The sequence below is a fragment of the Miniopterus schreibersii genome, assembly GCF_964146895.1.
Source record: "Miniopterus schreibersii genome assembly, chromosome: X".
Taxonomy (NCBI): Eukaryota; Metazoa; Chordata; class Mammalia; order Chiroptera; family Miniopteridae; genus Miniopterus; species Miniopterus schreibersii.
This window is the reverse complement of record NC_138104.1, coordinates 67,393,072-67,419,265: the sequence shown is the minus strand read 5'-3', so window position 1 is coordinate 67,419,265 and position 26,194 is coordinate 67,393,072. Positions and strand designations below refer to the sequence as shown.

Here is a 26,194-nt window from a genome sequence, read left to right as displayed (position 1 = left end):
ATTCTCAGGTACGTACTCTCTCCTGTAAGATCTTTGTCTCCGTGTAGTAGTCAATGGGTTTCATGGCATAAGGGAGGTCCTCAGTTCCATTTTTGATGTCAACGCCCTCAAAGATGACACTAGCACTGCTGGTTAAAATGAGTTTCTGGCAGTGGAGAAAGGAAGATTAAAAAAATACAAGTCAGGAATGATCACTATATAAACACTCCAATGGTTGTGTTTGAAAGAGAATCAAGTGGTACTTGTTCCCAATCCTCACATGCAAGGCACCAAACAACTTATTTACTGCGATGCCTTCACTCTTCGGGCCTTCTTAAAATAATCCAAAGATCACCATCTTTTGCAGCTATGTGGATCCTGGACACATTATGGTATTACATTCTAAAACAGCAGATTTCACGTTTTTTTTCTCTCCTATCAAGCTGAGGAATAGAACAGACTTCCATTATTCATGGTATCTCACTATGGGAGTGATTGTCCATGGGGGAGGATAGCCCACAGCCTTTGAGGGAGATGTTTGTCTGAAAAAGACCCTTGGTGATTCTGATGCCAACCTTGGCATGTCAGCACACACAGGCATACACCCATGCCCACTTGAGAAATACTATTCAAAAGGAAGATGCTTTCTTATGAGGGTCCCCAGCTCCCAGCCCATTGGTTAAAGGAACCTCATCCATCACTGAACATCATTAGCTCGAATCATATCTTAACCACTTTTATTCAACACTGCCCTGGAGTCCTAGCCAGCATGGCAGGATAAGACAAACAATGAAGTATAATAATTTGAAAAGAAGAAACAAAACTATCACCATTCACAGATACTGGAAATATGTACAGAGAAAACACGAAGAATATACAGAAAATATTAAAGTTAGAGCTCAGCAAAGTTGCTGAGTACAAAATCAATACACAAAAACTAACGGTGTCCCCATGCACTAGCAATTGAAAATGCAACATGAAAGATATTTCAATAAGCATAAATGAGGCATAGAGGGAAGCATTTCACAAAAGATGTGCAAAACCATTATGAAGTATAAAACTCTACTGAAAGACATTAAAGAGAGAGATAAACAGATCATATGTATTTATGGATAGGAAGACTCAATACTGGAAAGCTGTCAATTCTCTCCCAAATGATCTTTAAGCTTGATGTAATTAAAATAACAATTCCAGCAGGCTCTATTAACTCAACAAGCTGATCCTAAAAAGTATATGGACGAACCCTGGCTGGTGCGGCTCAGTTGGTTGGAGTGTTGTCCTGTACACCGAAAGGTGGTAGGTTTGACTTCCAGTCAGGGCATGTATGGGAAGCAATCGATTGATGTTTCTCACATCAGTGTTTCTCTCTCTCCCTCTCTCTCTCTCCCTTGGTCTCTCTAAAATCAATAATAATAAAAAGTATATGGATGAGCAAAGGGCTAAGGATAACCAAGAAAATTCTGAAGAACATGTTTGGGGATGACTTGTCCTACCAGACAGAGATTCATCCTTAGGCTCACTGAATTAAGGCAGAGGACAATGGCCTGGGCACAGACAGAGGCCAACAGAGAGGAAGAGAGAGCAGGGCACGAACCCATGCACAGCAGCAACATGTGAGGTGTGCCGAATGGGGCACTGATAGTGGGGAATGGATGGATGACACAAGAAATGGTGCTGAGCAAAAAAACATGTGGTCTCTACCTCAGACCATATATAAACAAATTCCTGGCAGATTACAGATTTAAATGTGCAAGTAATACTTAAAAGGTACAGCATAGGGAATACAGCCAATAGTATTCTAAAAATTAGGCGCGGTGCTGGATGGGTGCAGGATTTACTGGGATGATCACTTATTAAGTTATGTAATGTCTGGTCACTGGGATGCACACCTGAAATTAATATAATGATATATGTCAACTGTAATTGAAAATAAAAATGATTGGGAGGGGGGAAAAAGAAAAGAAAAATGATTTTACAAAAAGAAAAAAAAACCACATTAAACAATCTTTTGATCTCAGTGTTGTGAAATGTTCCCTAAACATAACACAAAAAATCCTCTCCTGCACTGTTACCTACTAAACTATTTCTGCCACTTCAGTGACTATATTGGAGCTACATATATCAAGATGGATAAATCTCAAGAATGTAACATTAAGGGGAAAAAGCAAGTTACAGGAATATCTATTCAATATATTGTTTTATAAAGTTTTCAGACATGCACTCCAATACCTTATATTGGCTGCACATGGAGAAAATAAATGATAAACCCAAATTCACAACAGTGGTTCCCTATGGGTGGGGAAGAACAGCAATGGCATTGAGTATGGGTATACACAGGGCTTCAATTCTACCAGTAATAGTGTTTCTCAAGTGCTGTGATGAGTACATGGCTACTACATCATTCTCGAATCTCTTTTGGGTGCCTGAGATATCCCATTTATACCAGCAGCAGTGTGCTTCGCTGCACTGTGTTATACAAGCACGGGCAGGTAAGGAACCTTGGCTTTGGCATTGGAGGGTCTGAATTCAAATCTCACTTTTTTCATTTACTAGCAGAGACAGCACTTAGTCCTCCAAATCTGCTTCCTCAACTGTTAAGTGACATTAGTAGTCCCTGGTTACCTAACGAGGAGCAAATCAGGTGAAAACTGCAGGGCAAAGTTTCTTGTCATTTGCCAGGTGTAAGAGGTCACTATTACTATAACTGATCCTTCCCAGGGCACAGAGCTTAGAAGACCTCCTGTTCTTACTGGGCCAGCTGATGGTGCTGGGGGGCTGGTGGACAGTATCGGGACTGTTGGGAGAGAACCCTCCTGGCTCACTTTAGTCTTTTTTCTCGTTTACACAGCATCTCTGGCATATGTCACTGTGACGGTGGGGTGCTTGGCTGACAGGGAGCTGTCTTGTCCAGTGGCTGGTATCCCATAAAGGTGATCCCGAGAACCAGGATTTACAACAATGCAACAAGCTATGACACGGTGGAAATTCATATCCACTTGGGTTTGTGTTTTAACAGGTTTCTACTGAGTAAAAGTAAATAGTTTTTCTTTGAAAATAAAAGCAAGGTCTGGCAAATAGTATGGCAGTTCCTTAAAAGGTTAAACAGAATTACTGTACGATTCAGGAATTCCACTTCTGGGTATTTACCCAAAAGAATCAATAGCAGAGACAGGAGCAGATATGTATATACCTATGTTCACAGCAGCATGATTCACAATAGTCAAAAGGTAGAATCAATCCAAGTGCCCATTGATGGGTGAATGTAGGAACAAAATGTGGTCTTGTTTACAATGGAATGCTATTCAGCCTTAAAAAAGAAGGAAATTCTGACACATGCTACAAAACAGATGAACCTTGAAGACATTGGGCTAAGTGGAATAAGCCAGACACAAAAGGACAAACAGTGTATGATTTCACTTATATGAAGTCTCTAGAATGGTCAAAAACAGAGACAGAGAGTGGAAGAGCGGGTGCCAGGGGCTGGGGAGCTGCTGTTTAATGGAGCTGCTGTTTAATGGAGACAGATTTCAGTTTGGGAAGACGAAAAAGTTCAGGAGCTGGATGGCGAGGATGGTTGTAAACAATGCGAATGTACTTAATGCTGCTGAACTGTATACTTAAAAATGGTTAAAATGGTAACTTTTATGTTATATATATTATCACAATAAAAATATAAATAATATCTACATTTTGTAGCTATTTAACCAAAGACTAATAAGCCTTAGGGTCCTCAGATGGTCTATTTCAATGCAGTTAGAATATTACAGCTCAAATTGGTCCAGATGCTCCAGGGCTTAATTTCTAGGATCTTCCCAACACTTTCCGAAGCAAGCCTGGCTAGGCCCAGGAGGAGAGCAAAAACCTTGGCCCCCAAACATTTAGAAATGTGTGACAGCACTCACTCCAGCCTTCCCCTTACCTGAACCCCAGCCTCTTTGCAAGTTTCAATGACATTCCTGGTGCCAATGTAATTCACTCTATAAAAGAGTTCCTTGTTGTTACTAGATGGTGGGGGTGATGCACAGTGGAAAACTGTGCTTACACCTTTCAGAGCTGGGTACAGGTCCTGGAAAAGCAAACAAAGACAAAACAAATCACTCCTGCCTTGCACAAGTAAACAGCCTCCTCACATTCCCATTCTCCAATCTGTGGCACATAGGTGTCTTGCCCTTTTATAATTCTACAATTAACAAAGAAATACATTCTCATTGTAAAATATTCAAACAATACATAAGGACATGGGAAAAAAACAATGTTGTCCCTTTAATCACCCCCTCGCCATTAGCTGGTCCCTAATAAAAACTGGTTTGGGGCATCAGAAGCCTGTGGGATCCAGCTAGAGGCGACATCTGTGCCACTATGCCCCATGGGGTAGAGCACAATTCAGGACACCTGGGGGTAAAATTCCTGGGGAAGATGAGCTTATGGACACAAATTATGAATCATATGAAAGACAGTGTAAATGGCCAATACACAGGAGTATTTTTTTCTGTGAAACAAGACATAAAACAGCAACCTTAAAGGGACTGAAACAGGTATGTTTAATTTACTGCTAAGAGGAACCAGAGCGCCTCAGAGCAATGGCTGATTGCAGATCTGGGGCAGGAAATAGATGAGATGAGCCAGGAACATCTTGTCATACCAGAAAGCAAGAAAGCTAGCCAAGACTCCAGGGGTCCTGCTAAAAGGACTTAAAAGACAACTGATAGAGGCTCCCACTGGCCAAAGAAGGGACAATTTGATCACCAGTAAGAATATGAATTCCTTCTGCAAACTGGCACATAAAGGGAAAGAGTCAAGCATTTAATCTGCATAACGTACAAAGATTTGAGGTAAGAAACAAAGAGAGAATGACAGCATGTCACCATTTGGCAAAGCCTTAATTAAGTAATAAGATCTAGGAATGACCATCAATAGATGCTAACATCACCAAAAGAAAGACACCCATGAATTATGTGCCTTGATTCACTGATTATTAATATCGTGTTGCGATTCCCTCTAGTAGATATACAGACATATGATTTTTTTCTGAAACTATTAGAAAGTTGCAGACATCGTGCCACTTTGACTCTGAACACTTCACCCAGCATCTCCTAAGAACAAAACCATCCTCCAAAATAAGCACAAAACAATGATCATACACAGAAATGTAAGATAGGACACTCTTATCCAATAATTAGTCTATCCAAATTTCCCCAGTGGTCCCAATAATGTCCCTTATAGCCGTTTTCATATTTGCACCTAAGATCCAATCATGGATCGATCACACATTGTATTTCGTCCTTGTACCTCTTCCATCTTTTTGAATCTGGAACAATCTCACTATTTTTTTTTTTTTTCTGTCTTTTGGAACACTGCCACTTTTCAAGTCAGTTATTTTAGTGTGTCCCTCAATTTGGATTAGTCTGTTTCCTCATGATTAGATTCAGCCCTAATACTTTTGGCATGCTGACTTCGATCACTTGGTTAAGGTGATGGCTGCCAGATTCTGGCCATCAAAAGGTAACTTTCCCTTTCTGCAATTAAAAACTAATCTGTGGGGTGATCATTTGAGACTGTGTGAATAGCTTCCTCCCCAGCAACCTTCTACCAACTGATGTCAGCATTCAGTGATGATCTCATTTTCATTCCCAAACAGGGAGGACATGTGATTCTAAGCATTGTCGAACAGCAACACCAAAAAGTCTAACTATACCAAGTGCTGGCAAGGATGCGGAGCAATGGGGATACTATCACACTGCTGGTGGGGACAAAAAATTGACATAGCAGCTTTGTCGAGCAATTTGGCAACATCTAATAAAATCTGAAATATTAATACTCTTATGACGTGTGTAAAGCTTGAAAACATTATGTTCAGTGAAAGAAGCTAGTCATAAAAGGACAAACACTGTATGATTATGCTTGTATGAAATGTCCAGAATAGGCACATCCACAGACAGGAAAGGAGTGGCTGGGAGAGCAGGAGAGGAAAGGGGAATCAACTGCTAATGGGCCTGGGCTTTTCTTTTGGGGAGATGAAAATGTTCTGGAATTAGATAGTGGTGATGGCTGTACCAGTTTGTAAATATACTAACAGCCACTGAATTGTGAACTTTAAAAGTGTGAAATTTATGGAATGTGAATTATATCTGAATAAAAAAATTAAAAACCCCCGCAACTGTACTTTTGGGTACATACTCTGGAGTAGCAGCTGGTACATTACAGTCCATGGGCAACTCTGTTTGTAAATAAAGTTGAATTGGCACACAGTCATGCCCATTCATTTATGTATTGGCCAGGCTGCTTTTGCACTACCATGGCAGAGTGGAGTATAGTGATGGAAATGACAGTTATTCATTCTGAATAGTAAAAATGTGGGTGTGTTAAATTATTTCCTATAACTTAAATATTTTTCAAAATAAATATTTTTTTGAATCAACAAATTTGGCTGGCATCTGAGCAGGGGAAGTCCACTGGTTTCCATTTGGGGGTCTATGAGAGGTCAGTAAGGCTGGGTGGCCCATTACCTGCTGGCTACAGAGGTCGCCCAGAAAGAACTGCACCTGGGGGTTGTCGAAACCCTGCCGCATATCAAATACATTGACGGTGTAGCCTCTTGCCAGCAACTGCTCCACCATGTGCTGTCCCAGGAACCCAGAGCCTCCAATCACTGTGCACTTCTTGGCCTGCAGAAACAGAGGGATGGCAGGGGACACCGGTGTAATGAGAACTGGAACCTATAAAGAGCCTGAAGTCACAAGTCATGAGCCACTGTGATGGCAGGTCCATCTTTGTTTGTTTGAAACCCTTCTTGAGCCATGTTGGAAGTTTTATACAATTCTGGTATTCTATCCCCAGTGGCAACCTCATCTCCTGGGATCAGTAAGGAGGGAAGAGAGAGAGCAAATGAGACTGAGAAAGACTTTGGCTGTACTGGATGACCCAATATCTGCTGTGTGTGCAGTGAAAGGAAAAGGAGGTATCTCTGAAAGAACTTAAACTACTTAAGAACTTTCTTAAGTAGTTTAAGTTCTACTTATGATCAAAACTGGGAAATAAAACAAAAGTGGTATCTTCTTGCTTCTGATAGCTGATCCCTGGGCACTTATATGGCAGAACAAACAAGCAAAAACAAAACAGATTCCCACTCAGCTACAGGGTGCATTTAAAGCAACAGAAAGAGGAAAGCCCAGTCCCCACACTTAAGGAGAAAGTCAGGCCCTTTTTCTCCCCGACCGGACAGGGCTGAGCTGGGCGGTGTTGCACTCATCATCTAACCCCTTCTCTCCTCAGTACATCCAAGACTGTTACAGTCTGATGGCATCTGCTGGTGGGGCTGCAGTGAGGATGGGTGAGCTGTTAGCCAGGCCCGGGGCTTTGCTTTCCCTTCTGAGCTCTGAGGTCAATGACTCTGGAAGACCTCTCTAGTCTTTACAGCTCAGCTTCTGCAACAGGTGCACTTTCTTGACTAATGTCCAGCTCTGGAAAATAATGGAAAAACAGAGCACCATGTGCAAGCACTTAAATATTCTCACTCCAGGGAGTCAATGCAAAACTGGCTGTTGCATGCTGATTACGCTGACTACAAGTGTCCCCAAAGAAGGACCTGTGATATCCTTCTTCCCTTGGGTCTTTCTAAAACCATATCTGGACTTCCTTGAGATGTCAAACCCCCATATTTATGAAGCTCATGTATAGTAAATCAAAGTTGGGGGTTAGAAACTAAATATCTTAAAGAAATTCTGTTCCTGATTAAAAACAAGCAAGCAAACAAACAAACTCCCCTACTTATTCCTTACATACCTATACAATTGAGATATGCAGGAGACTCAAGGGGTGCCAGGGCCCCTTCTACAGATACACTCCTGCCCTGGTGTTCCATCTGGAATGACATTTTACTGGAGTCCACCAGGCATCTGCAGATGGTTCTGGAGCTTTAATATCACTTGTCCAGGTCTCACTATGCCACTCCCACCAAATGATATTTTCAACCCATCTGGTCTACACTGTTTTGATTACTCCAATATACATGTAATCATATCATGCTCAAAAATTTGCATCTTGACTGAAATTTCTAAGATATACCCAGGGCATAGGCAAATGAAGTACACAAATCCCATTCAGTCCCATGTTTGGTAATCCCTTCTCATCCCCTCCTCCCAAGTTAGTTTTATAGGCAAGTTCAGTTTCTTTTCAAATAACTCCGAGCCTTCCTGCTTCCCACCTGATTTTTCTTAGTTTCTGTAGACTCCTGGGCCTAAAGAGGCACCAATGTCTTTAATCACATTTACAGTGCTATGCAGTTAGAGATCATGTGAAACAGCCACTTTTCATGGCCATGAAAGATGATGCAGGGGAAGTGAGCACAACAGACAAGAAATATGTATTAGAAGCAAGAATGAAACTCCAGACTGGAAACAGGTAACAAAACTCAAGAATGGGTTACTGAGGGGAGTTATAAAATCAACATCTTAGAGAGGTTTTTTTTCTGATTCACTGTGATATATATCCTCAAACATTTTTGAAAAACATACGCAAATTCAGGTATATATCTTTTAAATTTACAGAAAGACAGACTAAATGTAATAAGGCAAATCAAGAAGTGACCAATTTTACATACAGGGGTGGGCAAAAGTAGCTTTACAGTTGTGAGTATGGTAAATAGTTTATTCTTATATTATTATTTATTAATTATTATATTACTTAATTGCATTACAACCATAAACCTACTTTTGCCAACCCCTGTATGTACCACATCTTCTTTACCCATCCGTCTATTGATGGCCACTTAGTTTGCTTCCATATCTTGGCTATTACAGATAAGGCTGGGTACAGCATAGGGAACAGAGTCAACAACACTGCAATAACTGTGCATGGTGCCAGGCGGGTACTTACTGGGTTAACACCCCACAAGTTGTATATACATCCAATAACCATGCTGTATATACGAAACCAATAGAATATTATAATTGGAAAAAAATCTAAAAAAGTGACCAATTTTTACTTTATCTATCTACCCATCTACATATCTATATCTATCTGTCTACTGCTCCCAACTACTTTAGTGTAAATTTCTTTCACATTTCAAAAGATATTCCTATCCTAAAGTTATGTTATCTTGTTCTGGATCACAAAAGTGATTTAAGGATTTCCAATGTGTATTTCAAAAACAAAACTCTTGTTCCAAAGAGAGTTTTAAGAATAGGACAGAAATCCATCTAGACAACCTATTTTAATTGCAGTATGATATTGAGATATGAGAATGTCTAGGCCACTGGGTTTCTTCCAGCCTTTTTTCCTTTTTTTCAGAGATGTCTCACATAGAACATATAAATAAGTTAAGACTAAAGTGTTCTTTTGATTTTAGTAGTTTAAATGTATAACTTTTACTTACTATAATGTTAATCAATGAGAAGGAACAACCTTTGATACAACGTTGGAATCTAGGTATTTTTTTTGGTTGCTGAGTATCAGAAAAAACCTAATTTATACAAATAAAGAACTCCAGCTGGCACGTGGCTCAGTTGGTTTGTCTGAACACTAGAATCTCAGATTAACCTTCAATTATAGGGGCACAGAGAAGGCTTTACTCTGAGCTCTACACCCAAACCAGGGTGATGTGGTGGCCCACAGGACTCTCCTGGGGATTCTCCTTTATTAACATTTGATGTAAACACGTTTTACCTTGGCACAATTACATTTCTGAAGCATTAGCATTTATTAAAAGTGAATCGAAAAATCTCTGGGAGCCCTTGCCACTGCCCCGGTTGCCCCTGGGGAAGGCTTCTGCCTTTTCGACCAGAAGCCCAGTATAGCCTGCTGAAGGCAAAATGTGAAGGCGAAATGAGGCACTTAGCTGACAGCCAGCAGTTCCTGCCAGGCATGTGAGGCCACCTGGAACATACACTCCACGGGGTCCCCATGATTGGAGCTTTGGGAGTGAGCCCAGGGAAGACTAGCCACAGACCCCCCAGCCGGGCCCAGCCCAAACTACAGAATCGTGAACAAAGAAATGGGTGTTGTTTTAAACCACTATGTTCTGATATTCTTACACAGCAGTAACTGATACCTTAAATAAAGATAAATATCTTATACAGAAAAACAATATTCAACATTAATTGATTTAATAAATGTACCAAATATAATGTTTAACCCACAACTAACTATCATTGGCTTGCTGGTACGTATGTGCTCTAATTTCCCCTTATCTGGTTTTGGCTAACCTTTTTTGTATCAGTACTCACTTTTGGAATGTCTTCTGTGAAATATGTCCCTGTGACCTGGTCTCTCATTGGCTCGCCAACTGCTTGTTCCATTTCAGCTCCAAATATGGTCCTGTTTGCGATCAACCCTTCTTTTCTTAAAGACATATTTAGAGACAGACATTTACTTTGCATGAACCAAAACATGTTTTAGCTTTCAGTATTTTGTGTGGATGCTATGCCCCTGTCAAGTTTTCACAAAGAGCTGAACTTTAAGTGTAGCTGTTGGCTGGAGCCCTCAGCTACCATTCCTGTGATATAGGCCACTTTCTTAGAGAAGGCCATAGCTGGGCCCACAACTCATGGTATACTTGGACTAGAGGCAGAATGGGAGGCCAGTTAAATAACCTCATTCATCAGTTTACAACAAAAACATCGTTGGCATTGCAGCTTTTCCCATGGCACTCATGTGCTTCAGTTACTCTCTATTTCTCTTGTGTTGATTCATTAGACTGGGGCAGCACAGTGGAAAAATGCACAGACCTGGGGAGCCCTGGGGTCCAGTCCTGGCCTTATCACAAACTGTAATCAAGTCATGTCTTTTTGCTGCAGCTCAGTTTTCCCATCAAAATGGACTAGGTGCTCATGGCCAAGATGCCAGGGCCTGGGATGCTGGGAGGAGGAAGAATGTAACAGGAGATGGACCTTTCCTTCTTGGTGAAATTAAAGCCACCCCGACTATGCGTAGAAGAACTGAGTGTTTGGGGCCATCAGAAATCTAGGGAGATGTAGTAAAGCATATCAGCTGATAAAGTCCCACAGTGATACTAAACAGAAGAGTTTATCATGGATCCCCAAACATCTGGAGACAGTGAAATCCATGACAAGGAAAACAGTCTAACTGCTCACAGAAGGCTAGATTCAGAGAACACTCTTTGGTGAGGAGGTAGCTGGCAGGCAGGCAGCCAGCACTGGGGCCTCAAAAACCATAATTGCTCTCATCCAATTCCACACCTCGAGTAACACACACAGGGTCACGGTCATGTGTCCCTGTAAGAACTGATTTGGTGGGTAGCTAAAATGGCCTTGAAACAGATGCTAGGATCCTCAATGTCTGATGGGGCCAGTTTGGGAAAATATATTTCTGAAAGTTATCAGGAAAATATATTTCAAAACTTCACTTTTTATAGACCTTTTCAGAATGTGTAAGTTGATCTGTAGTTCTATGCCTATCCCATCCCTCTTTATCCCATAATCCTCTTTGTGTTGGCAGGGGGCCCTGTCATTTGTCCACCCTAAACAGATGTGTCTTTGACTCATTTGGCTCAACATGTATCAGCTGGTTAATGAGCATTTGGGCACTTGCACCAAGGCCTACCAGAATGTGCTAGGAGTTCTGTCTTGCTCACTGTGGTATCTCAGCATGAAGCACAGTGCCTGGCACAAAGTGGGCACTCACATATCCACTGGACCCATGAGTAGAGTGTGTACACGCCCTTGCAGACCCCCTCCTGCTTTCTACCACATACACACAGGCACTCAACTAAGACACAAGATCTTCATGGGGGCAAACAGATCTGTCATTTTTCTGTTGGTGCTACACTCACAAATACCCACTACTGGCTTCTCACTCAGTTACCCCAGAGACTTGGGGAAGCACAAGGAAATGACCTAACAGATGGCATTTGCAGTGATGTAGTCAAAGCCAAGGAATGCTTGGGGCCACCAGAAGCTGGAAGAGGCAAGAAGAACCCTCTCCTAGAGCCTCAAGAGGGGGCCCTGCTCACTCCTTGATTTCAAGACTCCAGCACTGGGAGGAAAGAAATGTCTGTTGTTTTAAGCCTCCCCCCTCCATATGTGGTCATTTGCTGCAGCAGCCCCAGGAAATCCACACAAGTATTCTTCACAGTCCCGACATTTAAATAGCACAGTTGCCAAATCTATAGCCCACCTGCCCTACTAGAAAAGCAAGAAGGCTTAAAGCCTGTCTCCCCTTCATCTCTAGAGGAGGATCTGGGAGGGGAAAGAAGAAACCTGTCCTGCCCTCATGGATCCACACCATTCAAGCAAGGCTCATGAAATCCTCAGCAAACCAGCCTCTTGTGAAAACAAAAACAAAATCAAATCTATGTTGTATCAAATTATATACAAATTATTTTAAAGTTTGTAAACACTATGAGCTAGGTAAGAATTTCGGTGATACTTTAGTTGTGTCTAGGGGCTGGGGTACCCAAGACTATCCCGGGGAATGTGTCGGATCCCACTGGATACCCACCCAACCTAAATCTCCCACTTGATAAAATGCTTAGGTTAAAATGAACATCAATAGTTCTGATTGAACAGATGTTTCTCTGGAAAAAAACAACAGACTTTACAGATGGCCAATGAACATATAGTCATTAAGGAAATGCCAATCAAAACCACCATGAGATACTACCTTGCACCCATTGGGATGGCTATTATCAACCCCACCCCCCACCCAAACAGAAAATAACATGCATTGATGAGAATGTGAAAACATTGGAACCCTCGTGCACTACTGGTGGGAATGTAAAATTGTGCAGCTGCTATGGGAAACAGTATGGAGGTTCCTCAAAAAATTAAAAATGGAATTTTCATATTATCCAGCAATTCCACCTCTGTGTACATACCCAAAAGAATTGAAACCAGAATCTTGAAGACATATGAGCACTCCTATGCTTACTGCAGCATTATTCACAATAGCCAAGATGGAAACAACCTAAACATCATTGACAGATAAGTAGGTGAAGAAAATGTGGTATACACATGATAGCATACTATGCAACCTAAGAACGAAGGTAATTCTACAGTATGCGACAGCATGGGCGAACTTGGAGGACATAATGCAAAGTGAATATGCCAGTCACAGAAAGACAAGTATTGGAGGATTTTACTTATATGAGGTATCTAAAATAGTCAAATTCATAGAACCAAAGAGTGGAATGCTGGTTACCAGGAGGAAATGGGGAGTTGCTAATCAATGGGCAGAAAGTCTCAGTTAAGCAAGATAAATAAGCTCTAGAGGTCCCTATAGCCAGCAATATCAAATTGTACATTTATATATTTGTTAAGGGGTTAGATCTCATGTTCAGTGTTCTTTCCACAATAAAACAAAAATTCAAAAAAGGAGAAATTCTGACTCATGCCACAACATGAACGAGGACATTATGTTAAGTGAAATGAGAACCTCTCGGGGACATCATGTTAAGTGAACAAACCAGACACAGAAGTACAAATACAGTATGATTCTACTTCTATGAGGTCCCTAGAGTAGTCACATTCATAGATACAGAAAGTAGAGTGGTGGGTACCAGGGGCTGGGGGAGGAGGGAATTGGGGAGTGACTGCTTAGTATGTATAGAGTTTCAGTTCTACAATATGAAAAGAGTTCTGGAGATGGATGGTGGTTTTGGTTGCACAACAATGTGAATCTACTTAATACCACTGACTGTACACTTGAAACTGGTTAAGAGGGTAAATTTTCAGTTCTATTTTACCACATTCACTCAGAAGAACAGCTCTGAATGGGAAAATAAGACCCCGAAGAGCAACATTCTAGGAGCTGTGATTGTTAATGTTCATAAATCAGAAGCCCAAAGTCTTTCTCCTTTAAAATGGTACGTCTCTGAATTCATTAAAAACCAGTATTTATGTCCTCTTATATACATTGGGACAAAGTCTTAGGCTGAAAAAAATCTAGGAAAAGAGAGCAACCTACTGGTGAAACCCAAGTGCCTCACTCAATGTCTGGGCAAGAGGAGTAGGGCTGCTGACAGGATTCAATGAAGAGGGGAGCTAGTGAACCCGATTTCCTCCTTTCTGTTGGGGAAAGTTCCACACTATCGAGTCCTAGAGAGAAAAGGAAGGGATAGTCTTGTCCATTTCAAACCAGATAGAGAAAGATGAGTGTTCCCTACTTGTCCTTTCACAGACCTGCGGTATCTGTATGTTTCTGTCAGTCATTTGTCTCTCTGCTTGCCTGTTTACTTTTATTTATTTATTTTAAAATATATCTTTATTGATTTCAGAGAGAGAAAAGGAGAGGGGGAGAGAGAGATAGAAACATCAATGATGAGAGTCATTGATCAAGCCCACAACCCGGGCATGTGCCGTGACTGGGAATCAAACCCTGATCGCTTGGATCCTAGGTCGACGCTCAACCGCTGAGCCACGCCCGGCCGGGCTGCCTGTTTACTTTTAGAACACAGAAAGGCCCTGGCTTTGAATTTGTGGTGGCTACTGAGAAACCCATGAGCATGCCCGTGAGCTTTAGTGTATTCTGTTCCCTTTCTGCTCCGTGGTGAGTTCCTCCTTATCCTTCAAGGCCTAGCTCAACTGTCACCTCCGTGAAACCCCTTCCCCCCCCCCCCAAGAAAGGTTAGCTGCTTCCTTAGCACCTGTGTCTGCTCCCATTTTATCATTTTGCACACTGGTTTATACTTTTTCCCTTACATTTGTTTTGGCCCACTAGGGTATGAGGCCCTGGAGGGCCAGCAAAGAGCCTGGAATGGAGTCTGGGTTGAGCTGCGCTGCTGTGGCTAGTCTAAGAGACCTCATCTGTACAGCAGCAATCTCTCCTGCTGACGTTGGAGCTGCTGTTTGGCCCAAACAAACCCCAGGGGGAAAAGGGAGCTGCAGCGTGTAAAAGGGCACTGAGGTGTGTCAGCTCACTCGTTCCTACATTTCCTCACTGATAAGACACCACATGCTGGCCACTGCATAAGACAAGGAGCCTACCACCTAGTGTGAGCTCCCTCCCTCTCTCTCTAGTGTGAGAGACTGACCTAGGAGAGCACTGCAGAAGTGCCTTTGAGCTCTGCTGAGGATAAATCCAGAGCAGGGAGCCTGGCCCAGAAGGCAACCCGAGCTGAGCTCTCAAGGCTCCAGAGAAGTGAGTCAAACAGACAGGGTGGGTGTCCTAAGAGACATGGTCGAGGTTGAGAATGACGAAGTGATGGCATAGAGCCAGCATGTCTAGCAACTATGACACAAGTTGTATCACAGGGAGTATGAAGCAATAATGGGAGCAAAGTCCTGGCTGGGTGGTTCAGTTGGTTGGAGCATTGTCCTGTACACCAAAAAGGTTGAAGGTTTGATTCCCAGTCAGGACACATAACTAGGCTGCGAGTTCAATCCCTAGTTAGGGGGTATATGGGAGGAAACAGATCGATGTTTCTCTCTGATATTGATGTTTTTCTCTCTCTCTCTCCCTCCCTCTCTCTCTAAAAAAAAAATCAATTAAAAACATATCCTTGGGTGAGGGTTATAAAAAAATAATAATAAAAAGATTGGGAGCAAAGTTCAGAGCATGCAAGGGCTGTTTATCAAACTAAGGAGTTATCCGAGGAGGAGATGGGGTAGCCCCTGGAAGTTGTAAGCAGGGGTACATGTTAAGATTAGAAAGATCACTCTGGCTGCAGTGTAGAGAAGGGATTTAGCCAAGTCTAAGGCTCCTGGCAACCCAGGTGGGTAGAATGACAAGAGAAATCAGAGAAAAGAATATTGCCTGAAAACCGGCTAAATGGCAGGCCCTTTTACATGAGTATATTATACTAATAAGATCCAAAAAGCATCCAGTTAGGGAGACAGTACTGGTCTCATTCAACAGATGAGAAACTGAGGGTCAGAGAGGTGAAGCAACTTGCCGAAAGTCATAGAGCTGGTACATAGTCAAGGCAGAAATTGCAGTTGTTCCTTCTACTCTGCCAAGCTGCCATGTACAGAGTGACTAGGAAGTAGGGTGTGGAGGGACACAAAGTAAAGAGAGACTAGCAGGGGCAAAACTGGACAGGAGGCTGAGTCTGGATATCACTCTGTACTCATGGAAACCACTGAAGGTTTAAAAGCATGGAGGTGACCTGCCAGAGCTGTTCACTGGGAAGATTAACCTGGTAGAACAGAGTGGACTAAATAGGTAAGAAGTAGGAAACGGGGATTACTTACCAGATTTTCAAACAAGATTTATTGAGCACCTAATATGTTCCCCTCACTGTTTCAGGTACTGGTGTGCCAGCAGCGAACAAAACAAAGATTCCTGCCCTCAAAAAGCTAACCTTCTGCTGGATGGGCAATAAAGAACAAGATAAATAAGTAAAATATACGGTAGGTTAGAAGGTAATAAGCACTATAGGGAAAAAGTAGAGCAAGGTGCAGGGCTTGGGTGTGCTGGGGCTGCAGTGCTAAATAGGGTGCTTAGGGTGGGCTCACTGAGAAGGTAACAGTGAAGCAAAGACCAGGAGGGGGGAAAGAAGTGGACTAAGCAGGCAGAAGGGACAGCTTTAGCAAAAGTTCTAAGGTAGGAGTATGCCTGTGCTTTTGGGGCCCAGCAAAGAAGACAGTGTCCTAGGGCTTGAGGGGCGGGGGAGAGGAAGGGGCATGTCATGCCAGGCCTTGCAGACCAAGGTAAGAACTTGAGCTTGGACTAGTTGGGAGGCTGCTGCTGAAGGCCCACATTGGGAGTGGAGCAGCAGAGTGGAAGAGAAGAAAAGAATGGCATTAAGGGGGTGAACTTAGAGGCTGATTAATGTGGAGGTGACATAAAAAAAATCATATATCACCGAAAGGCCTGGGCCTGGTTCATGCTCAAAGGGGAAGAGGACAAAGGGCAGAAGATCCCTGAACACTTTCATTTAAGGAATGCTAATAAACCTCAGAACTTTCTCAGTCTGAGAAACTTATGCTCTGTGCCCTGCCTCCCTAAATACTTTCCCAATGTCCAGAGGGGAAGCAGGTAAGGGCCGAGAGCCATGTAGAGCTCTCGACACCGGGCTGGTTGAGGAGGGCGGACCCTGGACTTCCAGCTCCAATGCTGCAGCTCCGTTTCGGCCCAAACACTTGCATATGTCCCCTTATACTTCTTCAGGCATGCCTCACACTTCCAAAACTCTGCGACTTTACTCATGAGAGTGTATTGGCCTGGAATGCTCCTCCCTATCCGCCTTTGAGTGTTTGGGTGTCAAAAAGAGTGTATTGTGATGACCTATCCCTCTCATGCTCACTCATGTCTCCCTTCAAAGTCCGTTCCCAGGCCGCCAGCCACCTTCCTGGGCTGCTTTTAGCCAGAGAAGAACTCGAGTGATTCTCTCTTGGAACCTGGTCTGGGTGGGTGGGTGGGGGGATGCTCTCAAAGGGACACCTTCAAAGAAAGCCTCAGCTGGATTCGGCTTCTAAGTCCCAGAAGTCCGAACCTGTGCGACAATGCTCGGCATGTCCCTTCCCTTCTTTGGGTCTCAGTTTCCCCGTGAGTAGTCTGCACTCCAACAAGTAAGGTTCTCTAACCCGTTTGCGGCCCTCTGACCCTAACGCAGTCTTAGGCCAGACTAGAAAGCCCCGAGCGGACCGCCCCACCCAGCCCCTTGCCTTCCTGCCCAGTCGCCAACACAAGGAAGCCTCCAAGGGAGAGTTCGCGACCCTTACCCGTCCGCAGACGTCCCTCTCTCCAGTTTCAGTGCCCACACCCTATTCTGGCAGCCCGCGTGAGTTGAGGATTGGCAGAGGTTCCTTTAAGACCTCGTCTGACTTGGCTTCGTGCCGGCTCAGCCAATCTAAGCTCGCGGCGCGATTCTGCCCAATCAGGTCTGGGCTATGCCAATAGCGCGCCGCTCCCAGCCTTGGGCAAGGCCTTTGTCGGATTAGTCCCACCCTTTCCAGCTCTGCACCAATGGCAAGCGGCGGCGGCGGGCGGGTCACCAATGGGGACCAGGGCTGCGCGCGTGGCGCGACGGGAACGGCGCCGAGTTAGTGTGTACTTTGGTTGCCGTAACAACGAGGAGAGGCGTTGGTCGGTGATGGTGAGTGCCAGCTCTCTTGTCGCGCTGTTGCCCAGAAGCTGAGCCCTTTCCAGGTTTAGGTCGCCCCTCTGTCTTTCCAGCGCCGTTCTGGGCTTTGGCACGCCCCTCCTTCCTCCGATTTCTTCCTCCGAAGGGCAAGGAAGAGACGCCGGCCCCCCTGCTAGGCCTGTGATTCGCCACTGGCTCCCCTTAACCCACAGCCCGTCCCCACCCGCCAATCGGCGACCTGTTCCAGGGCAAAGAAGACCCGGATTCCCCTAAGGCCCTACCCCTTTCAGACCCTGGCCTCCCGGCTGTCTCTCTGTACCAAAGTTTCCACACGGTGTTTGGGGAGGTTTATGATATTTGTTAACGTGCATTTTAAAATTTAAATATAGGGCCATTCGGGAGACGCTTTGACCTTCTTGGGGAAGGCACATACAGATGTGCCCAGTGGATTGAGTTTTATTATTCGATATCGACAGAATAGACATCTTATTAATATTTGTCCAAATCTAGAAGTAATCAGAAAGAGTACTTGGAAGCAGAATACCGCGAGTGGGCGTTGTAAGGACATTTCTAGAATTAGGATCCCCCAATTCATGGAGAGCTTGTTATCTGTACAGTTATCCACACTCTGGACCTTAGCTAGCTCGCTCTCTTTCGGTGTGATTTTCAATAAGGGATGTTCCAAAAGAACAAGAAATTTCCTTGCTTCTAGAAACAATAGTAAAAAAATGGGAGGGATAGAGGTGTATGGAAAGATTCATTGTTCTCCCGAGTAAACCCTATTATCTCTCTAGTTAAGCAAAGCTTTGGGACTGGTTGGTATAAAGTACTTTAAAAACATATATTATTGTCTTTATTTTATGTAAAATATGGACTACATTACATAATATTGTGCTTATGTGTTTGTAAAACATCTAAAGGCCTCTAACTTTAAGAAGGCAAGCATGGCATCAACTGCCCAGCGAAAAAGGATGAGTCCTAAGCCAGAGCTTACTGCAGAGCAGATACAGGAAATCCGGCAAGCTTTTGATCTCTTCGATACTGATGCAACTGGGACTATTGATGTTAAGGAACTTAAGGCAAGCCCTGTACACTCCCTGCTCTGCCTTTCCTCTTCCTCTTTGTCTTCTTTCCCTGTCACCACTCTACCCCTTTTGTCCTCTTCTCCCTGAAAAAAGTAACAAGGGAAGAATGCACTGTACTATTTTCCTATCTTTACTTACCCCAAGTGTTATTAAATAAAATGAGTACCCATGCTGGCTTAATGCTCTCAACACTGTCATTTTTGCTCTTGCTATATTTAGATGTGCATATTGAGATTTTCCTGTTTTCATTGTAGGTGGCAATGAGGGCACTGGGCTTTGAACCCAAGAAAGAAGAGATTAAGAAAATGATAAATGAAATTGATAAGGAAGGGACAGGAAAAATGAATTTCAATGACTTTTTGACTGTGATGACTCAGAAAATGGTAAGTTAGCTAAGATAGTCAGCATATTTCTTACCCATAATGGACAAGTTTGAATCTAGATATGAAAATGTTTCACAGAAGAAAAGTTAATACAAACTGGGTGAGTTCAGCTAATAAACGATAGTATTTATGACTGGGAATTATGATGCTTAAGTTTTACTTGGCTTTCTTCAAGGCCACAAAGTCACAGAAAAAATCATTTTACCCTCTGTAAAGTAGTAAAGGTACTACTGCTGTCACTTTTTTGCTATTATCTTTCTTTAACTGGTATGTCAATGTGATAACCATAAGCACTAAAACCTATAAACACCAACAATATTACAGGATATTACAGTGTCTCATGTTTTGACAAGATGAAATCCCTGTACCCAAATTCTTCTTTCCCCAATTGTTATTCAGGGCAGCCTTAGCCTGAGGGTCCATTGCTCAGCAGCTGTGCTTTTCACATCACTGGGTGTTTGGCCTTTCAGCACTTCCAAGGTTTAATTCACCCATTCTCTAATCTCTCAGGTGTCACTCTTTTAAAGGGTCCAAAAAGTCAAGAGAGACTATAATATGTCATCCCACCCCCTCACTCCCCTGAATGTCATCCTACCCAGGAAGTATGTTCCCATTGGGCCATTGCTCTTTCTTTGGGCTCCCAGCTCCTTCTTAGTGTGGCTCATCTATGCTCTACTTGTCTGTGGAAAAGTAACTCCATTAGTATCTCAGGTGAATTTTCCAGGGCTCAGATCTATTCCTACTCTAATAATTCTGTTGCTTTGAAATCATCTAATCATACTATATTTTTCTTCATGGGCTAATACCAGCTTATTTTATATTTCCCCTAATTTTAACTACCCCCTGCTCCTCCTATATTTTAAAAACAAGTCCAGTTTTTCATTGGTTTGTACAGAAATAATGTTTTAAGTGCAGTACTTTATCAAGTTCCATTTTAACCTCTGGGGTTTGTAATAATGTCATTGACTTTGTCTTCTTTTTCTTTTTCTGTGTGTGTGTGTGTTTATTTTTTGTTTAAATTATTACAGATAACCCTTTTTCTCCCCAGTGACGCATTCCACCCCTTCCAACCCCCATCCCCAGTCCCTCTCCACACCATTGTCCCTGTCCTTGGGTTGTGCATATATGGGTATGAATTCTTTGGTTAATCTCTCCCTCTTTTCCCCCCCCACCCTCCTCCATCCCTCTGAGATTCGTCAGTCTGATCCATGCTTCTATGTCATTGAATCTATTCTGTCCATCAGTTTATTAAGTTCTTTCAATTCCACATATAAGTGAGATCATGTGATGTTTGTCTTTCTCTGCCTGGCTTATTTTGCTTAGCATAATATTTTCCAGGTCCATCCATACTGTCCAAAAGGGTACAAGGTCCTTCTTCATTACAGCTGGGTAGTATTCCATGGTGTAAATGTCCCACAGCTTTTTTATCCAATATCTACTGATGAGCACTTGGGCTGTTTCCAGATCTTAGCTATTGTAAATTGTGCTGCTATTAACATAGGTGTGCATATATTCTTTTTGATTAGTGTTTCAGGATTCTTAGGGTATATTCCTAGAAGTGGGATCACTGGGTCAAAAGGCTGTTGCATTTTTAATTTTTTGAGGAACCTCCATTCTGTTTTCCATAGTGGCTGCCCCAGTCTGCATTCCCACCAGCAGTGTACTAGGGTCCCCTTTCTCCATATCCTGGCCAGCACCCGTCAGTTTGTTGATTTGTTGATGGCAGCCATTCTGACAGGTGTGAAGTGATACCTCATTGTGGTTTTAATTTGCATCTCTCTGATGATTAGCAATGTTGAGCATTTTTCATATGTCTCTTGCCCATCCGTATGTCCTCTTTGGAGAAGTGTCTATTTACATCCTTTGCCCATTTTTTAATTGGATTGCTTGTCTTCCTTTTGCTGAGTAGTATGAGTTCTTTGTGCACTTTGAAAATTAGCCCCTTATCAGATACATCCTTGGCAAATTTGTTTTCCCAGACTGCGGGGTTCCTTTGTATTTTGAGGCTGTTTTCTTTTGCTGTGCAGAAGCTTTTTAGTTTGATATAGTCCCATATGTTTATTTTTTCTTTTGTTTCTCTTGCCCTAGGAGATGTATCAGTGAAAATTCCACTATGTGATATGCCTGTGATTTTACTGCCTATGTTTTCTTCCAGGATTTTTATGGATTCGTGACTTACATTTAAGTCTTTTTTTCCATTTTGAGTTTATTTTTGTGTATGGTGAAAGTTGGTGGTCTAGTTTCATTTTTTTCCAAGTATCTGTCCAATTTTCCCAGCACCACTTATTGAAGAGACTGTCTTTACTCCATTGTATGCTCTTGCCTCCTTTGTCAAATATTAATTGACCATTTTGGCGTGGATCTATTTCTGGGGTCTCTGTTCTGTCCCATTGATCTATATGCCTGTTGTTGTACCAATACCAGGCTGTTTTGATTACAATGGCTTTGTAGTACAGTTTGATGTGCAGTAAAGTGATCCCTCCCACTTTGTCCTTTTTTCTCAAGATGGCTGCAGCTATTCGGGATCTTTTTTGGTTCCATATAAATTTTCGAAATGTTTCTTCTAGGTCTGTGAAATATGCTGTTGGTATTTTAATAGGTATTGCATTGAATTTATAAATTGCTTTGGGTAATATGGACATTTTAATGGTATTAATTCTTCCAATCCATGAGCATGGCATATTTTTCCAGTTGTTTATATCTTTCTCTATTTCTTTGAGTACAGGTCTTTTACATCATTGGTTAAGTTTATTCCTAGGTATCTTATTTTTTTTTAGTTGCAGTGGTAAATGGTATTGCTTTTTTAGTTTCTCTCTCTGAAAGTTCATTGTTGGTGTATAAGAATGCCATTGATTTCCAGATGTTGATTTTTGTATCCAGTTACCTTGCCAAATTCATTTATCAAATTTAGTAGTGCTTTGATGGAGTCTTTAGGGTTTTCTAAGTACAATATCATGTCATCTGCAAATAATGACAGTTTTACTTCTGCCTTTCCAATTTGGATACCTTTTATGTTTTCTTCCTGTCTGATGGCTATGGCAAGGACTTCCATTACTATGTTGAATAAGAGTGGTGAAAGTGGACATCCCTGTCTTGTTCCTGTTTTTAATGGAAGTGGTTTTAGTTTTTGCCCATTGAGCATGATGTTGGCTGTAGGTTTGTCATATATGGCCTTTATTATGTTGAGGTATGATCCCTGTATTCCCACTTTGCTGAGCGTTTTTATCAAAAATGGATGCTGAATTTTGTCTAATGCTTTTTCTGCATCTATTGACATGATCATAGGATTTTTGTCCTTCATTTTGTTTATGTGATGTATCACATGTATTGATTTGTGGATGTTATACCAACCTTTCATCCCCGGAATAAATCCTACTTGGTCGTGGTGTATGATCTTTTTAATGTATTGCTGGATCCTGTTTGCTAGTATTTTAGTGAGGATTTTAGCATCTATGTTCATCAGGGATATTGGCCTATAATTTTCTTTCTTTGTAGTGTCTTTATCTGGTTTGGGGATTAGGATGATGCTGGCCTCATAAAAAGAGTTTGGGAGTTTTCCCTCCTCTTGAATTTTCTGGAATAGTTTGAGGAAGATAGGTGTTCATTTTTATTTGAATGTTTGGTAAAACTTGCCTGTAAATCTATCTGGTCCAGGACTTTGTTTCCTGGGAGTTTTTTTTATTACTGCTTCAATTTCATTAGTTGTTATCAGCCTATTTGTGTTTTCTGCCTCTTCTTGATTCAGCTTTGGAAGGTTGTGTGCTTCTAGGAATTTGTCCATTTCACCCATGTTGTCCAGTTTGTTGGCATATAGTTAGTTGCTCATAGTATTTTCTTACAATCCTTTGTATGTCTGTTGGGCCGGCTGTTATTTCACCTCTTTCATTTCTGATTTTATTTATTTTTGTCCTTTCTCTTTGTTTCTTAGTGAGTCTGGCTAAAGGTGCATCAATCTTATTTATGTTTTCAAAGAACCAGCTCTTGGTTTCATTGATTGTTTTGTATTTTTTTTTTAGTCTCTAAGTCATTAATTTCTGCTCTGATCTTTATTATTTCCTTCCTTCTACTTCCTTGGAGCTTTTCTTGCTGTTCTCATTCTAATTCTTTTAGTTACTGTGTTAGATGGTTCATTTGTCTTCCTTTTCTACCCTGGATTATATTTGGTCTTCTAGGACCTATGTCATGAAGGCTGTCTCCAGGACCATGCAATGATGTAGGGCAGGGCAGAGGGGTTAGGCAGTAGTGGAACTACAGGACATGAGAAACTGCAGTTTTCCTACTCATGTGTTTTATATTCTCCTTGTTAAGTCTGAGAAAGATACCAAAGAAGAAATCCTGAAAGCTTTCAAGCTCTTCGATGATGATGAAACTGGGACAATATCGTTTAACAATCTCAAACGCGTAGCCAAGGAGTTGGGCGAGAACCTCACTGATGAGGAGCTGCAGGTTTGTAATTCATCAGCCTGGAACCCAGAATTCCTATTTGGAGCCCTGGGTGACTTTTTTTTTTTCTTTATGGGTAATAATGAGCTCTTTTGGGAGCTTAATACTTTCGTAAGTAGGGAGATTCTTTTTTATTTTGTTTTATTTTTAATTACAGTTTACATTCAATATTATTTTGTATTAGTTTCAGGCGTACAGCATAGTGGTTAGACAATCATGTACTTTACAAAGTGTTCCCCCAATATTTCCAGTACCCACCTGGCATCATACATAGTTATTACAATATTATTGACTATATTTCCTGTGTTGTACTTTACATCCCTATGACTTTTTTGTAACTACCAATCTGTACTTCATAATAGTAGAGAGATTCTTTAGGGCAACTTGCAATTGTTAAAGCATTTTTTCTCTTGGTTGGTTAAACCAAAATCTTTTCTCCATTTATACTTCTGGTTAAATATGTGAAAGCAATTACCACCTGCCTAGTAGCTCCTAGATGTAGATAGAGCATTCTTAGTTCTTTCAGCCATTTGACACTTAACATGGTTTCTAGTTCTCTCTGTAGTTCAGTTTTCTACACATATTTTCACTTGACAGTGAATGCCTTTCTTAAAATATGAAGCTCACACTTCAGTAATCTGGATGTGATCAGATAGTAGATCTACTTTTTAATTAAAACCATTATTACTAATATTTGTATATTCCTTTCAGTTTATAGAGTTCTTTTATAATAATATTTTGTGGGGTAGGTATCATCTCCATTTGTAAATGAGGAAACTGAGGCTCAGAGTGTTTATCATTTGTGATTTGCCCAATGTCATACTATTTCTAATTTAGACATTGTACATCTATTTATATGATCCTAATGTTACCTTTTTAAAAGTTCCATTACCTAATTGTAATATTAAATATTACAAGCCTATTAAGGTTTTACAGGCTAGACCATTTTTCATACATAGGACTAGTTAGATTCTTCTGTCGTATTCTTTCCTAATGCATTTTTTAAAAATCTGAATGTATACCTGTTAATTTCTATGTGTTTGGATTTGGTATAGTTAGAGTGTATCCTATTTGTACGCCACCATATTACAAGTTTGTCTTATGAAAGAACTATGTGATTATAAATGATAGACAAATGTTATTAGTAATATCATTTATAACACTTGTGTGAAGAAATTTAAGAATAGTTGAAGTTTTAATTATAGATTTTGTCATCACTAAAATTGGCTTTTATTGCCCTGGCAAGTTGCTCAGTTGGTTGGAGCGTCATCCTGTACACCATTGTGGGCTCAATCCCTGGTACCACGCATATGAGAGCCCTGGGTGACTTTTGTGAGTTAAATTTTGTCTGATGTAAGCACCACTTTGAAGGAAAACTAGTGTTTTTTTGTTCCTCTGCTGAATACTTAATTTCTCTTTTGATAGTGTGAAAAACCTATGAACCCTGCTCCCAGAAAAATACACGCATGGACAGTTTTACTTGCAATGTTAGACTTTAGGAATCCCCCTTCAAGCTCCCTTCTAGGTGATATGTGTGACAAAGTATGAGTTAGATCTCAGATAACTTTTCAGGAACCAAGCTATTATAAAAAGCATATTTGCATTGGGTGGACTAAAATTGTCTATTCACAGAGCATTATGAAAGCCTGTTGCTTGGTCACATTTTAATTTCATTATGAATTAATCTAACCTGCATCCTTACTGTCATGCAGGAAATGATTGACGAAGCTGATAGAGATGGAGACGGAGAAGTCAATGAGCAAGAGTTCCTGCGCATCATGAAAAAGACCAGCCTTTATTGAGATTATTTTCTTCTTTTCTACTACAAGCACACACAACTAGATTTAGTGCCTGCCATTGTGTGAAGCCTGGTTTTTGAAACATAAGTAGGTTTTTCCCCACTAACCTCCCTATATAACTTTAGTAACAACCTCACATCTATTTTAGACTTTTGCAAGTGTTCTTTGACAATAAAGTTCTTTGTGAGGTGACCTGCTGCTTACTTTAATTCTCCAAAGCAGAACAAGAGCACACTAGAGTAGGAAAAAGGGTCCTAAAGTTTTCACCCATCTGCCATTCTGCCTTGTATCGCTTCACTCTCATCATGCATTCCCACATTTATGCCACCACAGAAAGACTTCTTAGACATGCATGTGTCGTACCTGTGTCACCACAAGCAGCAGGCATCCCTTCAATGGTTCTGGTTTTAATTGACACCTGAGTGCAGCTTTCTCTTTAAAAAAAATCCAGTGAACTCTCTCACTTGCATTTGGATGTGTTTTTGCTATTTGTTTTGTCTTGAAATAAAGCCTTTCTTATTTTGA

General features: G+C 41.5%; 2 protein-coding genes across 4 annotated transcripts in view; one reads left to right on the top strand and one right to left on the bottom strand.

Moving 5' to 3' along the window:
• Positions 1-18,153, bottom strand: part of NSDHL (NAD(P) dependent 3-beta-hydroxysteroid dehydrogenase NSDHL) — a 25,221-nt gene extending 7,068 nt beyond the window's left edge. Inside the window, exons 1-6 of one of the 2 annotated variants that reach the window (XM_081125555.1) lie at positions 17,598-17,723; positions 13,900-14,030; positions 10,203-10,317; positions 6,486-6,644; positions 3,899-4,045; positions 17-145 (exon numbers count right to left, since the gene is read on the bottom strand). In XM_081125555.1, the coding sequence (XP_080981681.1) occupies positions 17-145; positions 3,899-4,045; positions 6,486-6,644; positions 10,203-10,274 (507 nt within the window). In that variant the 5' untranslated portion in view covers positions 10,275-10,317; positions 13,900-14,030; positions 17,598-17,723. Of the gene's footprint in view, positions 1-16; positions 146-3,898; positions 4,046-6,485; positions 6,645-10,202; positions 10,318-13,899; positions 14,031-17,597 lie in introns of both variants that reach the window. The other variant, XM_081125554.1, reaches the window with a different exon arrangement.
• Positions 17,873-26,194, top strand: CETN2 (centrin 2; the record flags this gene model as incomplete). 2 transcript variants are annotated; one of them, XM_081125556.1, is made up of 5 exons in its annotated part: positions 17,873-17,971; positions 18,880-19,038; positions 19,299-19,427; positions 23,736-23,873; positions 25,583-26,194. In XM_081125556.1, 5 exons carry the CDS (start codon positions 17,873-17,875, stop codon positions 25,670-25,672), a joined length of 615 nt encoding a protein of 204 aa, XP_080981682.1. In that variant the 3' UTR covers positions 25,673-26,194. The 2 variants fall into 2 exon arrangements, with proteins under 2 accessions (XP_080981682.1, XP_080981683.1); XM_081125557.1 differs by lacking the exon at positions 17,873-17,971 and adding an exon at positions 18,238-18,774.